Source organism: Danio rerio, chromosome 10, assembly GCF_052040795.2.
Source record: "Danio rerio strain M-AB ecotype USA chromosome 10, GRCz13ab, whole genome shotgun sequence".
In the NCBI taxonomy this organism is placed as follows: Eukaryota; Metazoa; Chordata; class Actinopteri; order Cypriniformes; family Danionidae; genus Danio; species Danio rerio.
The window spans coordinates 47491248-47505000 of NC_141030.1; the positions used below are offsets into that span (position 1 = coordinate 47491248).

General features: G+C 36.7%; 1 protein-coding gene across 1 annotated transcript in view; it reads right to left on the minus strand.

The window, feature by feature from the left end:
• mef2ca (myocyte enhancer factor 2ca) overlaps positions 1–13753 on the minus strand; it is a 108785-nt gene that overhangs the window by 12050 nt on the left and 82982 nt on the right. The window contains 3 exon segments of the mRNA NM_131312.2: positions 3075–3122; positions 3563–3749; positions 8133–8273. Coding sequence (NP_571387.2) covers positions 3075–3122; positions 3563–3749; positions 8133–8273 — 376 coding nt within the window.

Sequence of the window (13753 nt, forward strand, 5' to 3'; positions counted from 1 at the left end):
ATGTTTCTGTGATTTAAATGAATCACAATTTTTGATAAATCTACCTTTATAAAAAAACTCTTTCATGTCGCATTTTTTTGAATCTGTGGTCGCTTTCCTGATATTTTACAGTTTTGTAGATATTTTATGTTTCCAGTAACAATATTATTTCTGTGGTCGTTTTGAAGACGTCGTCTGTAAATCATTGCCATCTGTCACAACAAATCACTGAGTAAAAAAAACAACAGAAAAAACATAAACGCTGCCAAACGTGGTCATGTTTTTTTTTAAGCAGCGAGTCCAGAATCAGTCTTAGATATTTTCCTTCCTCCAGCACTGAATGCTAATAACAGACGAGCATCTGGAGGAATAAAAGCTGCTCAGATGACGATATTACTATTCTGTCGTCTATATTTTATTTGATTCTGCTACATTTGAGTCTGTGTACTGATGAACTGATGCTGTCGACAGACATACAGACACTTTAATCCTGCAAACCTCACAATGTGAAAAAGCCATTTCACTTCATGAAGCCCCAGATGAAAAATACAACAGCAGTTAATATTAAATACAATATATTTATAGCATATATTATAGTTTTTACATCTCTTTGTGAATGAATGATCAAGCATACAGTAGTATTAACTGATAAGCTGTAATAAATACTGTAGTATACTTTTTTTACTGCAGTAAACCGTGGTGTATTGTAGTACCCTATATTTATAGAAAACTACTGTAAAACGCTACTGTAGTTGTTGTGTTACCATAAAAACTGTAGAACCACCACAGCAGATTTATCTATTTATACTACTATAGATTTTTTCCCAGAGATGGGTTGCAGCTGGAGGGCATCCGCTGCTTAAAACATGTGCTGGATAGGTTAGCGATTCATTCCGCTGTGGCGACCCTCTAATTAATAAAGGGACTAAGCCAAAAAGAAAATGAATGAATGAATGAATGAATTACTATAGTTGTTGTGTTACCATGGCAACAACAGAATCACAACAACAGAATAATTTGTTTATATTACTATAGTTATGTTACTATAGCAACTATAGAATCACCACAACAGATTAAATCGTTTATATTACTATAGTTTTTGTGTTACCATGGCAACTACAGAATCACCACAACAAATTAAATTGTTTATATTACTATAGTTGTTGTGTTGTGCTACCATGGCAACTACAGAATCACCACAACAGATTACATTTTTTTAAATTACTATAGTTGTTGTTACCTTAGCAACTGTAGAATCACCACAACAGATTAATTTGTTTATATTTCTATAGTTGTTGTTTTACCATGGCAACTATAGAATCACCACAGCAGATTATTTGTTTATATTACTATAGTTGTTGTGTTACCATGGCAACTACAGAATCACCACAACAGATTTTTTTTTTTAATTACTATAGTTGCTGTGTTACCATAGCAACTGTACAATCACCACAACAGAGTATTTGCTACTGTACATAATATGTTTGTCACACTACAGTATTTACTGTGCATTACTATAGTATTTTTTGTTTTCTGTGTATCAGATTTCTGTATGTTCAGTGTTGAAATCGCAGTCTCAGATCTCCACGTTTCCTCTCTACTAACAGTGGTGTTGACGGCATCATCATATTCAAATTCAGCATGCTTTTATGAATCGCTTCTTTAAATAAACTATTTAAGACGACTCACCGCAACATCCTAGAGCGGTGCGCTGGGCAAACATCCGCAGAGGAACTAACAGAGCCAAGAGAGACTTTGAATCAGATCTGTGTGTACTGAGATCAGTGTGAAAATGACTAAATACAACACTAAATGTGTAAATAATTCTTCTTTAATTACTGTCTGAAAACGAATTACTCAATAAGGAGTTTAACTGCTCGACTTTATACTGCATAAAAATCACTGAATTAATTTTCTGAAGTATTTAAATCTGAGACAATCAGAGCCTTTTAGCTTTATTAATGTATTTACTAACATGAACTAAGTATGAACAATCTTGTGCTACATTTATTAATGCACTATGCATTCATTCATTACTTTTCCTTCAGCTTATTTATCAGAGGTCGCCACAGCTGAATGAACCGCCAACTATTCCAAACCGCCAATTATTCCAGCATATGTTTTACACAGCGGATGCCCTTCCAGCTGCAACCCAGTACTGGGAAACATGCATACATACTCATGCACGCGCACAAACACACACACACACACACACACACTCATATATTACAGCCAATTTAGTTAATCTATTCCCCTATAGCGCATGTGTTTGGACTGTGGGGGTAACTGGAGCACCAGGAGGAAACCCACGCCAACACGGGGAGAACATGCAAACTCCACACATAAATACCAACTGACCCAGCCGGGACTCGAACCAGCGACCTTCTAGCTGTGAGGCCACATTGCCAACCACTAAGCCACTGTGCCGCCCCTTATTAATGCACTTCCAGTTTAGTTTTATCATTTTTAGCAGTTGTCTGCTGGAACTGGAAGCACTTTTAGCTTAGCTTAGCATAAATAATTAAATCAGATTAGCATTCATTCATTTATGCATTGACTTTTCGGCTTAGTCCCTTTATTAAACTGGGTTCGCCACAGCGGAATGAACCACCAACAATTCCAGCATATGTTTTACACAGCGAATGCCCTTCCAGCTGCAACCATGCACTGGGAAACACCCATGCACTCTCATTCACACACATACCCTAATTTAGCTTATTCAATTCACCAATAGTGCATGTCTTTAGACTTGTGGAGGAAACCTACGCCAATATGGGGACAACTCCACACAGACACGTCAACTGATTCAGCTGAGGCTCGTACCAGCGACCTTCTTGCTGTGACAACGCTACCCACTGTGCCACCGTGCCGCCCAGACCATTAGCATATCGCTCAAAAATAATAATACATTTGAATTATTTTTCTAATATTTTACTACATTTTTCAAAGTATCTTCTTTTGTGTTGGACAGAAGACAGAATCTCTAGTAAAGGGTGAGTAAATGTTGACAGAATTGTAACTTTCGGGTGAACTGCCCCTTAAATTACAGTAACTATTGACTTTCGAACTGATTCTTCAACGGCAGCTGATCTTACCAGTGCTGGTGCCCGCCCCGCTGCCCAGATCTGCAGCCATCAGACCTCCTGTGGACACACAGACCACAGTAAAGATCAATTTATCTTGACTTCTATAGCGCTTTTACAACGTAGATTGTGTCAAAGCAGCTAAACAAAGAAGTTTAAGTCAGTGGAACTTCTGTGTGGAGTTTGCATGTTCTCCCCTTGTTGGCGTGGTAACCCCCACAGTCCAAGCACATGCGCTATAGGGGAATTGATCAACTTAAATGGCTGTAGTGTATGTGTGTGTGTGAATGTGTATGGGTGTTTCTCAGTACTGGGTTGCAGCTGGAAGGGCGTCTACTATGTTAAACATATGCTGGATGAGTTGGCGGTTCATTCCACTGTGGCAACCCCTGATAAATAAAACTACTAGGATTTTCTTGCCGAATCCAACTTTTTTTTCTGTAAAATACGTCAGAATGAGGAAAAATCCGGAGTCCCGGGTTAAGCGGAGAGCAAGGTACCTGTGTTTCCTGCACTCGGGGGCCGGTGGGTGACTCCAGGGGACATGCTGTTCCTCTGCAGGGACGGATGGGTCAACGGCAGCAGGTTTGGGTTACCCAGAGACGCTCCTGGGTGGCCGTAGATCAGGCTGTTGGGGTTGCTGACGGGGATGGAGACAGGCATGTCGTAGTTAGACTGAGGGATGGCCTGGAAAACAGAATGCATGGAAATCAGTCCATTACGTAAAGCAGACATTTCACATTCACAAACACGCATTCCTGAATCATGTATATTACAGTTGACCCAAATATAAGAGTTTACAGTAAATTAGGCCAATTATATGTTCTCATATGCAGTCACTATTTATATTAAAGGGCACCTAGGTTACCCCTTTTTTCAGATTTAATATAAGTCTTTTGCGTCTCTAGAATGTGTATATAAAGTTTCAGATCAAAACACCCATCAGATTTTTCATTATACCTTTTACAAGATGCTGTTTTATACTGATTTCCAGCAGGGGGTGGTTTTGTCGTACTGCGCCTTTAAGACGAGTCTTTCCCGCCTATTGTTTCTACATGCCTCCTCCCTCAGCTGCGTCAGACAACAGACAGACTTAAAGGAAGGAGGTCTCACGTAGCGTTTGTGAGATACTACAGTAAGAACTAACCTACTAATCAGTATTGTGAAGTTGCATTGATGAGTCTCACACACATACACACAGATACACACGCACACCGCAGATGACACACACACACACACACAGGTAGGCAGGCAGACAGACAGAGCGCGCTTAGATTAGTTAAGGCTAACCTCCAGTACTGTGTGGATATCTGTTATGCTAATGTACAAAATAAACCTGATTTAACTTCCACAAACCGGGATTGAAGTGTCTTCCTTTATAATTGTTCTGACACGCGGCTGTGCTGAAGTAAAGCTGAAGTAAAACGCTGTAATTAATTACACACATACTCTGTTTTAAAACACTTTAAACATGTGAAACTCACTCTTAATCACATTTGATGATGATTGCTGATCCTAGCGAACAGAACAGACCTTTTATTCCCGGTTGCTTTGCGTATGTCTGTCTGGTCTTGTTGACATATACACGCGACTACCGGAACATGCTGATGCGCACAGCTGTCAATCAATTCGGTGGGCGGGGGGATCGACCTACGTAATGGTGCGATCGATTTGAAAACAGCTCCAATTGGCCGACCCTTTTTTTGTAGTTAAATTGAAAAAAAAGGACTGGGTGTGTTCATATCACCCCAGTATGACGGTCTATACACTATACCAACACACTAGATATCGCATAGGGACCCTCAGCATGCGTCAATAGCGCCGCCACATTGGTACAGTGCTCCCAGGACAAATGTCATTCAACCGCACTAGTCAAGACAGTGTTATTACGTGAAGATGCGGGACTTTAGCGCTGTCTACGGGTGTAGAAACGAGCAAACAAAGAAAACAAAGCACAAAGGCAGAACATTTCATAGGTAATATTACGTTTTTTTCTGTTTTTGTATGTTCTGAACTCTTGTGCTAATCAGGTAACGTTATTGATGATGACAGACACTTACTGCATTCACCATACGGCAAAGCAGCTCCAACTCGCACTAAACACTCGGCTTATGCTAGTTTTGTTGAATAAAATCAGCAAACAATGCAAAAGAAATATGACAACGAGATGCTGCGCTGCCAGAAACTTGTATTATTGTCGGCTAACGTTTGTGAAAGAGTCGTTCGGGGGATTCATTCACAAACGAATCGCTCCCTCCGTCAGTATGAGCAGTGAAAGCAGGAGAGGAGCTGTGTTTCAGGACATGATTATATTAAATTTAACAGGGAGGGTGAATAGTACATTTCTGTACACACAAACACAAGCTTTTTGTCAGGAATGCCCGTGCGGTCACTGATCCATCAATGTAGAAAAAGTGATGTAAAATTATAATATTCGTAATTAGAAAAATAAATACACACTAACATCCAGGAAAACTCCCGATCATAGATATATGTGTATGTGTGTATATCTCTGGCTTTGGATGGCCACAGTCCTCCACTGTACCTTGGTCCCGCAATTATTTCAAAGGAGCGCTACCCTGTAGCAAGATGGCGGCGCTATTGACGCATTCCGTCAAATAGACAACAATAGGCCAGGCGACATCTAGTGTATATATCTATGTGTCCAAACAGCTTGAAAAGTAGATTTTTTACCATAGGTGCCCTTTAATGCTTGAAAGAACATATTAATACCAAGAAACAATAGTAAGACAAATCCTAATACTCCAAAAAGTCCAAATAGCAACAAGAAGATAAAATAAATAATACTTAAATTATAAGACTAATACAAAGTACAAAACAAATACAATTACAATAAGCCTGAGGGGGACTAAATAAACAGGCAAATGTTCATTTTTGAGTGAACTGTCCCTTTAAAATATCAGAGGAACTAGACCTGTTACCAGGGGCGCAACTGCACATTTACTGATGGGTGTGCGGCTTCAACTTTTGCGCGCCCCCCTTCAATCCAACTATATTTTATAACAGGCAAGTGATAAAATGTGGAAAATATTTCCATCAATAAATTAAAGATATTTTTTCATAAAGATATCAATATGCTTCAAAAATACAGTTTCGCAGTTCTGAACACAACTGAAATAGTATGAAGTAGTAAAACGTATGATTACATTAAGCATGTTAAGTCGCAAAGAAATGCATCTCATACCACCCCAAATTTCTTCTCAATTAAATTTTCCCTCACTAAATGATTATATCACCTTGACTAGCCTTGCTTTTGGACTTTTTGTACAGTATTTTGTCCATTTGTCAAAACAAAATGATAGACATGGGAGTCCTAAAGGGCAAAAGAACATTGCAATTACTTCTCACATGCATACTTTGAGAAGTGTAAGGTCTGTATTTGCAAGAACAATTGACTGAAACTGCTAAAAGTGAAATAAAAAGACTGTCAAATGTTTAGTGTAAAAAAAAAAACAGAAACAAACAAATGTTCTATTTAGCTGAAATGTTATAACTTTGTTTGTAGCTAAACTTAAAATAGTTTTGAGCTAAGAAGTTACCAAAAGGTCTGATGAATCAATATGATACATAATAAATTCATAAAAACATGTAAATGGTATGAAAAATGGTGCAATGATTTTTTAATTTAATAAAATACAATATTATACGCGTATAAAATGCTAAATAAACATTTTTAACAAATATTTATATGTATATATGTGTGTGTGTGTGTGTGTGTGTGTGTGTGTGTGTGTGTGTGTGTGTGTGTGTGTGTGTGTGTGTGTGTATATATTATTTGAAACTTTTAATATGGATAATTTCAAAAATAGTTTTGGCACAATGGCGCCCCCCATGTGTGGCGCCCCTATGCGCCGCATATACTGCATACCCCCTTTTTGCGCCACTGCCTGTTACAATAATCAATATATGGACTAATCACACCACACATGGACATGAGCTCAGTCATTTTTGCTGATGCAATATATATCAACCACACATAAAAAGCAATTCTAGCTGATTGTGCAACATCTCTATCTCTATTGGAGGTGTCAGTGTCAGAATGGTCAATAAACACAGTAGTATTTACTATAAGTTACTATAGTATATTCTCATATGGGTGTCTGACGACTGTAAATAGATCTAGCAGCAGATCTCACAGCCTCTGATACTCTTTACCTGCACTTTTGTGTTCACATCTATTATTATTTATTTAAGATATGTGTTTCCTCATTATCAAACTGATAAAATGACTATAATTAAATCAAATATTCTTCAGAATGAAATATGATGTGTTCTTTGGATGACTGTCCTTGCATTGTGATGATATCATATTGTCATTCTGACATTATATAGTGATGAGTGGCATAAAATGAGCTTTAAATGACAATAATATTGTTTATCGCAATATATTTTGGTGAGAACAAACAATAGATGTCGTGACAGGCCTGAGTGGAACACTAATAAGGCCCACACGGAATCTGCGCGCGCAGAATTCCGCTGATTTTCCGCAGAATTCCGCTGATTTTCCGCAGAATTCCGTTGATTTTCCGCAGAATTCCGCTGATTTTCCGCAGAATTCCGTTGATTTTCCGCAGAATTCCGTTGATTTTCCGCAGAATTCCGTTGATTTTCCGCAGAATTCCGCTGATTTTCAGCAGAATTCCGTTGATTTTCCGCAGAATTCCGCAGATTTCTGCAGATTTTTAGCCCATCATTAATTGTGTTTATTTACTTGAGTAAATGTGTGTAAATCTATATGTATTTAGTTTTTTTAATTAATTACAGTAATATTATTGACTAATATGAAAATGTTCATCAGATTTTTGTACAATGCAGTTTGTACAGTCGTATTTTCTGTCTTTTAGTAGAGATATTATATGAGAGACCTGCTTTGTTAACCAAATAAAGTGAATCTAATTGGATCTGCATTTGAAACATTAAATAAAAGTTAAAAATGTATTACTTTTTATTTCATATATTAAGGTTTTAGTCGTGATACTCACACAATTATTCCGCAGAAATCTGCAGAATTTTACCAAAATGATGCTGTTGAATTTTTTGCGCACTTACACACAGTCTCTGCCGGCTGATCATCAGGTCGATGTCCTCGTTGATTTTGCGATATTTGTCCTCGGATTCTGGACTGTGGCCTGAATCTTCAGCATCGATATCAGGACTGTCACAGCCGTTTAGACCCTTCTTCCTCAGCGTCTGAAACAAACACGCATAAAAAATTGCAATTATTAGATAAATTATATTGCAAGTATTGGTTTCCCAGTACTGGGTTGCGGCTAGAAGGGCATCCGCTGCGTAAAACATTTACTGGAATAGTTGGCGGTTCATTCCGCTGTGGCGACCCCTGATAAATAAGGGACTAAGTCGAAAGAAAAACAATGAATTAATTGCAAATATGGGATATGGGTTGCCTTTGGTACTGTTTTACATGTGATATTGTACTATAAACAATTGCTGTATATGATCAATAAGTCATAACATAGTTAAATACATGGGTTGTTTTGTTATAAACTTGCTGTGTGTACAGTTTGAGTAGGCTTCTGTGGCCCAATATTTAATTGATTTATAAATTACTGACCATCAACATTACACGTGTGTAAAGGATGCACCCCAGTGGTATGGTCCTGTTAAGGGCTGTTCATGTTCTGAGCTCAGAATAGAAAGGTTAACTGACAGTGCTGCCGCCTACCTGCGTATTCTGCCAGATCACTGACAACAGAGACACTCAGGGTTGAGTGGTGTATAGAATACAAGTGTTCTTCTTGCTTATGTGCTGATAAAGGTAAAGTTATGCACTGTAAATGATAGCACCCGGCAGACTCCACACAGAAATGCTAACTGACTCAGCGACCTTCTTGCTGTGAGGCCACAGTGCTAACCACTGAGCCTCTGTGTCACCCTAAATTAATTGTACAACTGAAAAAAAGAGCGCTGTCCTGTTTGTCCACATGAGGGCTCCATCTGAAAACAAATGCAGCTTGTCCAACTTGTGAAACAGGAGACTGTGATTACTCAGAGGATCCTCAAAGCCTGACCACTCCAGATCACTCTATTAAACTCCACATCACAGACAGTAAATCCTCACTCTGCTGACATTAAACCAAACACCATCAGGACACCACGACTCTAACTACACACTGGATTCATCATGTACACCTTTTAAATTATGTGTGTGTGTGTGTGTGTGTGTGTGTGTGTGTGTGTGTGTGTGTGTGTGTGTGGTTAAGGTATTAATTAAGGTATTCTTTTCTATCCTATTCTGTCATAAACTCTTCTATTCTGTTCTATAGAATTTTTTTTATTCTGTCCAATATTACTCTATTCTATCCTACTGTCATATTCTGTTTTGTTCTTATCTATTCTATTCTATACTGTCTTATACTATCCTGTTCTGTTCTATTTTCTATTCCATATTATTCTATTATCTCCTACTCTGTCTATATCCTACATTGTCCAATATAATTTTATTCTGTCCAATATTATTCTATCCTACTGTCATGTTCTATTCTATACTGTCTTATACTATCCTGTCCTTTTTTATTCAACTGTACTCTACTATACTCTGTCCTACATTATTCTATTCTATTCTATTCTATTCTATTCTATTCTATTCTGGGGGATAGAATGGAATAGAATACAATAAATTGGGACATAATAGGATAGTATAATATTGGACAGAATATCCCATATTATTATATTCTATACTACTCTTTTCTATTCTATTCTATTCTATTCTATTCTACTGTACTCTATTATGTCCAATATTATTCTATTCTATCCTACTGTCATATTATATTCTGTCTTATACTATCCTGTTATAGTCTATCCTATTTGACTGTACTCTACTCCACTCTGTCCTACAGTATATACTGTAATTCTATTCTGTTCTATTCTGTCCAATATTATAATAATGTTTAATTCTACATTAACCTATACTATTCTATTATATAGTGTTTAGGTCTATTCTATTCTAGCCTATATTATTCTATTCTGTGCAAATATTCAATTCTATTATGCTGTGTTATCCTACTCTTTTCTTTTCTATTCTATTCGGTCATCCTACTCTATTCTGCCCTATATTATTTATTCTATTCTATTCTATTCTATTCTATTCTATTCTATTCTATTCTATTCTATTTTATTCTATTCTATATACAATTCTATTCTATTCTATTCAATTCTATACTATACTATTTTATACTATACTATACTATACTATTCTATACTATTCTATACTATACTATTCTATTCTATACTATTCTATACTATACTATACTATTCTATACTATACTATACTATACTATTCTATACTATACTATTCTATACTATACTATTCTATACTATTCTATTCTATTCTATACTATACTATACTATTCTATACTATACTATACTATTCTATTCTATTCTATACTATACTATTCTATTCTATTCTATACTATACTATACTATTCTATTCTATACTATTCTATACTATACTATTCTATACTATTCTATTCTATTCTATACTATTCTATACTATACTATACTATACTATTCTATTCTATACTATTCTATACTATACTATTCTATACTATACTATTATATTCTATACTATACTATTCTATACTATACTATTCTATTCTATACTATACTATACTATTCTATTCTATATTATACTATACTATTCTATTCTATACTATACTATACTATTCTATTCTATACTATTCTATTCTATACTATACTATACTATTCTATACTATACTATTCTATTCTATACTATACTATTCTATTCTATACTATTCTATTCTATACTATACTATTCTATTCTATTCTATACTATACTATACTATTCTATTCTATACTATACTATTCTATTCTATACTATACTATACTATACTATTCTATACTATACTATTCTATTCTATTCTATACTATACTATTCTATTCTATACTATTCTATACTATACTATACTGTACTATTCTATTCTATTCTATTCTATACTATTCTATTCTATTCTATTCTATTCTATTCTATTCTATTCTTTACTATTCTATTCTATACTATACTATCCTATACTATTCTATTCTATCCGGTCATCCTATTCTATTCTGCCCTATATTATTTATTCTATTCTACTCAGTCCTGTTCTACTGTATAGTATTGTATTCTATTACATTATCCTACTCTATTCTGTCCTATATTATTTGTTCTATTCTACTCAGTCCAATTCTATTCTATTCTATTCTATTCTATTGTATTCTATTCTATTCTATTCTATTCTATTCTATACTATTCTATTCTATCCGGTCATCCTACTCTATTCTGCCCTATATTATTTATTCTATTCTACTCAGTCCTGTTCTATTGTATTGTATTGTATTGTATTGTATTGTATTGTATTCTATTACATTACATTATCCTACTATATTCTGTCCTATATTTTTTATTCTATTCAGCTCAGTCCAATTCTATTCTATTCTATTCTATTCTATTCTATTCTATTCTATTCTATTCTATTCTATTCTATTCTATTCTATTCTATTCTGTTCTATAAGCTTGACCTCAGTTTCCGCAATCAGAATAAGACAGTTTCATCTTGTTTCATCAGTTTCCTCATGGTTTTAGAGAGTTAAATGTAGAGTTGAATCTCATCTTCTCTCTCAGTGTTTCTCTCTTCCCGTCAAGCGTCCAGATCTCTGGCACACAGTAATTCCACTCACTCGAGTCATGTCCACCTGTCGGGCCCCTGCACCTGTCCAACAAATCACCCCGCTGAGGGGGAGGCTCCGGGGCCGCAGCCAATCACAGTCTCGGGCCCCAGCCATGGCCCTACAAGGCTATTTTTTGCCCCAGTGCCACCAGCAGCGTCCCAGCAACCCTACACCAGCTCCATGCCAAAGCCTGACATCAGCAGACTAAACACACACACACACACACACACACACACACACACACGCAAACACTCAATAGGAGGAGAGATGAGCCCCGTTCACAATTCAAGACACAGCTCACCCAAAAATGAGCATTTATTCACCATTTACCTTGACAACAGAGATTCTGTTGAACACAAAAGAAGATATTTTGAAGAATGATGGAGAACTGGTAGCCACTGATATCCACAGTAAGAAATAAAAATACTATGGAGGTCAATGGCTTTTCAACATTCTTCAAAATATCTTATTTTTTGTTCAATAGAAAAAAGAAAGTCAGGTTTGCAACAAGTGGAGCGTTATTAAATGATGACAGCATTTTAATTTTTGGGTGAACTGTGCCTTTAAATCTGAAAGATAGATGTGAGATTTGGGCTGTTCTACTTTAAATGTACTATTATATTTTAATGTAGACACATTTTAAACATATTATTATTAATTAATATTTGGTACTGTCAAATAATGTTGTGGCGAAACGGTGGCTCAGAATTTAGCACTGTGGCCTCACAGCAAGAAGGTCGCTGGTTCGAGTCCCGGCTGGGTCAGTTGGCATTTCTCCTCGTGTTGGTGTGGATTTTCCCTACAAGTCCAAACAAATGTGCTATATTGGAATTGGGTAGGCCAAATTGTCCATGGTGTATGTGTGGGAACGAGTGTGTATGGGCGTTTCCCAGTGATGGGTTGTTGCTGGAAGCGGATCCGCTGCGTAAAATGTACTGGATAAGTTGGCGGTTCATTCCGCTGTAACGACCCTCGAGTTATTAAAGGGATTAAAGCCTGGTTTATACTTCTGCATCAAGTGACCGGCGTGACCCGTGGCGCATGCAACGCGCGTGGCTGTGCATTCATACGTGTGTGCGCTGTTTCTGTTGGTCTGCATTAACACTTCTGAAACGCTAGTTGGCAGTGAGGTGTAAATGTTCCTCTGTGTCGAGTTTCTTCGCTGCTGTTTTGCTCATTCTGAATGCTTCCTGAATGTACAAGTGTAACTCGCTTATTTTGAGGCAGGAATCGGCGGACGTGCAACAACTTTGACTATGACGTAAACACAAAACAAAACTTTCCATCCGGAGCTCCTTCACAGGACTCCACACTTGTAAACAATCGCTCCATCGGGCTCGCGCCGTTCGCGTGGCTCTCGGTCCTGCCCAGACTCGTCAGCACTACCAAGTCGACCAATCACAGAGCTTCCTCTACGCGTCGTTGCAATGTCTAGTTACATTTTTTGAGAGGTGCACGTCAGCAATATCGACAGCCACGGCGTAGGGCTATACGTCGACGTGTAGGCTGCGCCGTAACAAACACGTGCGCTTGACGCAGAAGTATAAATCAGCCTTAAGCCAAAATGAAAATAGTCACACTTTACAATAAGGTTCATTAGTTAATGTTAATTAATGCATTTACTAAGATGAACAAACAATGAACAATACATTTACTACAGTATTTGTTCATGCTAGTTAACGTTAATTAATGAAAATACAGTAGTTCAATGTTAGTTCATGTTAACTCATGGTGCATTAACTAATGTTAACAAGCATGGACTTGGATGTTAATAATGCATTAGTAAATGTTCAATTATGATTAATAAATGCTGTACATGTGTTGTTCATGATTAGTTCATGTTAGTAAATGCATTAACTAATGAACCTTATTGTAAAGTGTTACCAAGAAAATGAATGAATGTATTAGGAAATAAATGAGGAGATTACTCACGGCAACTTTGATGTAATACAGTTTGGTAAATTTAACTTTGGCTCATGACTCTC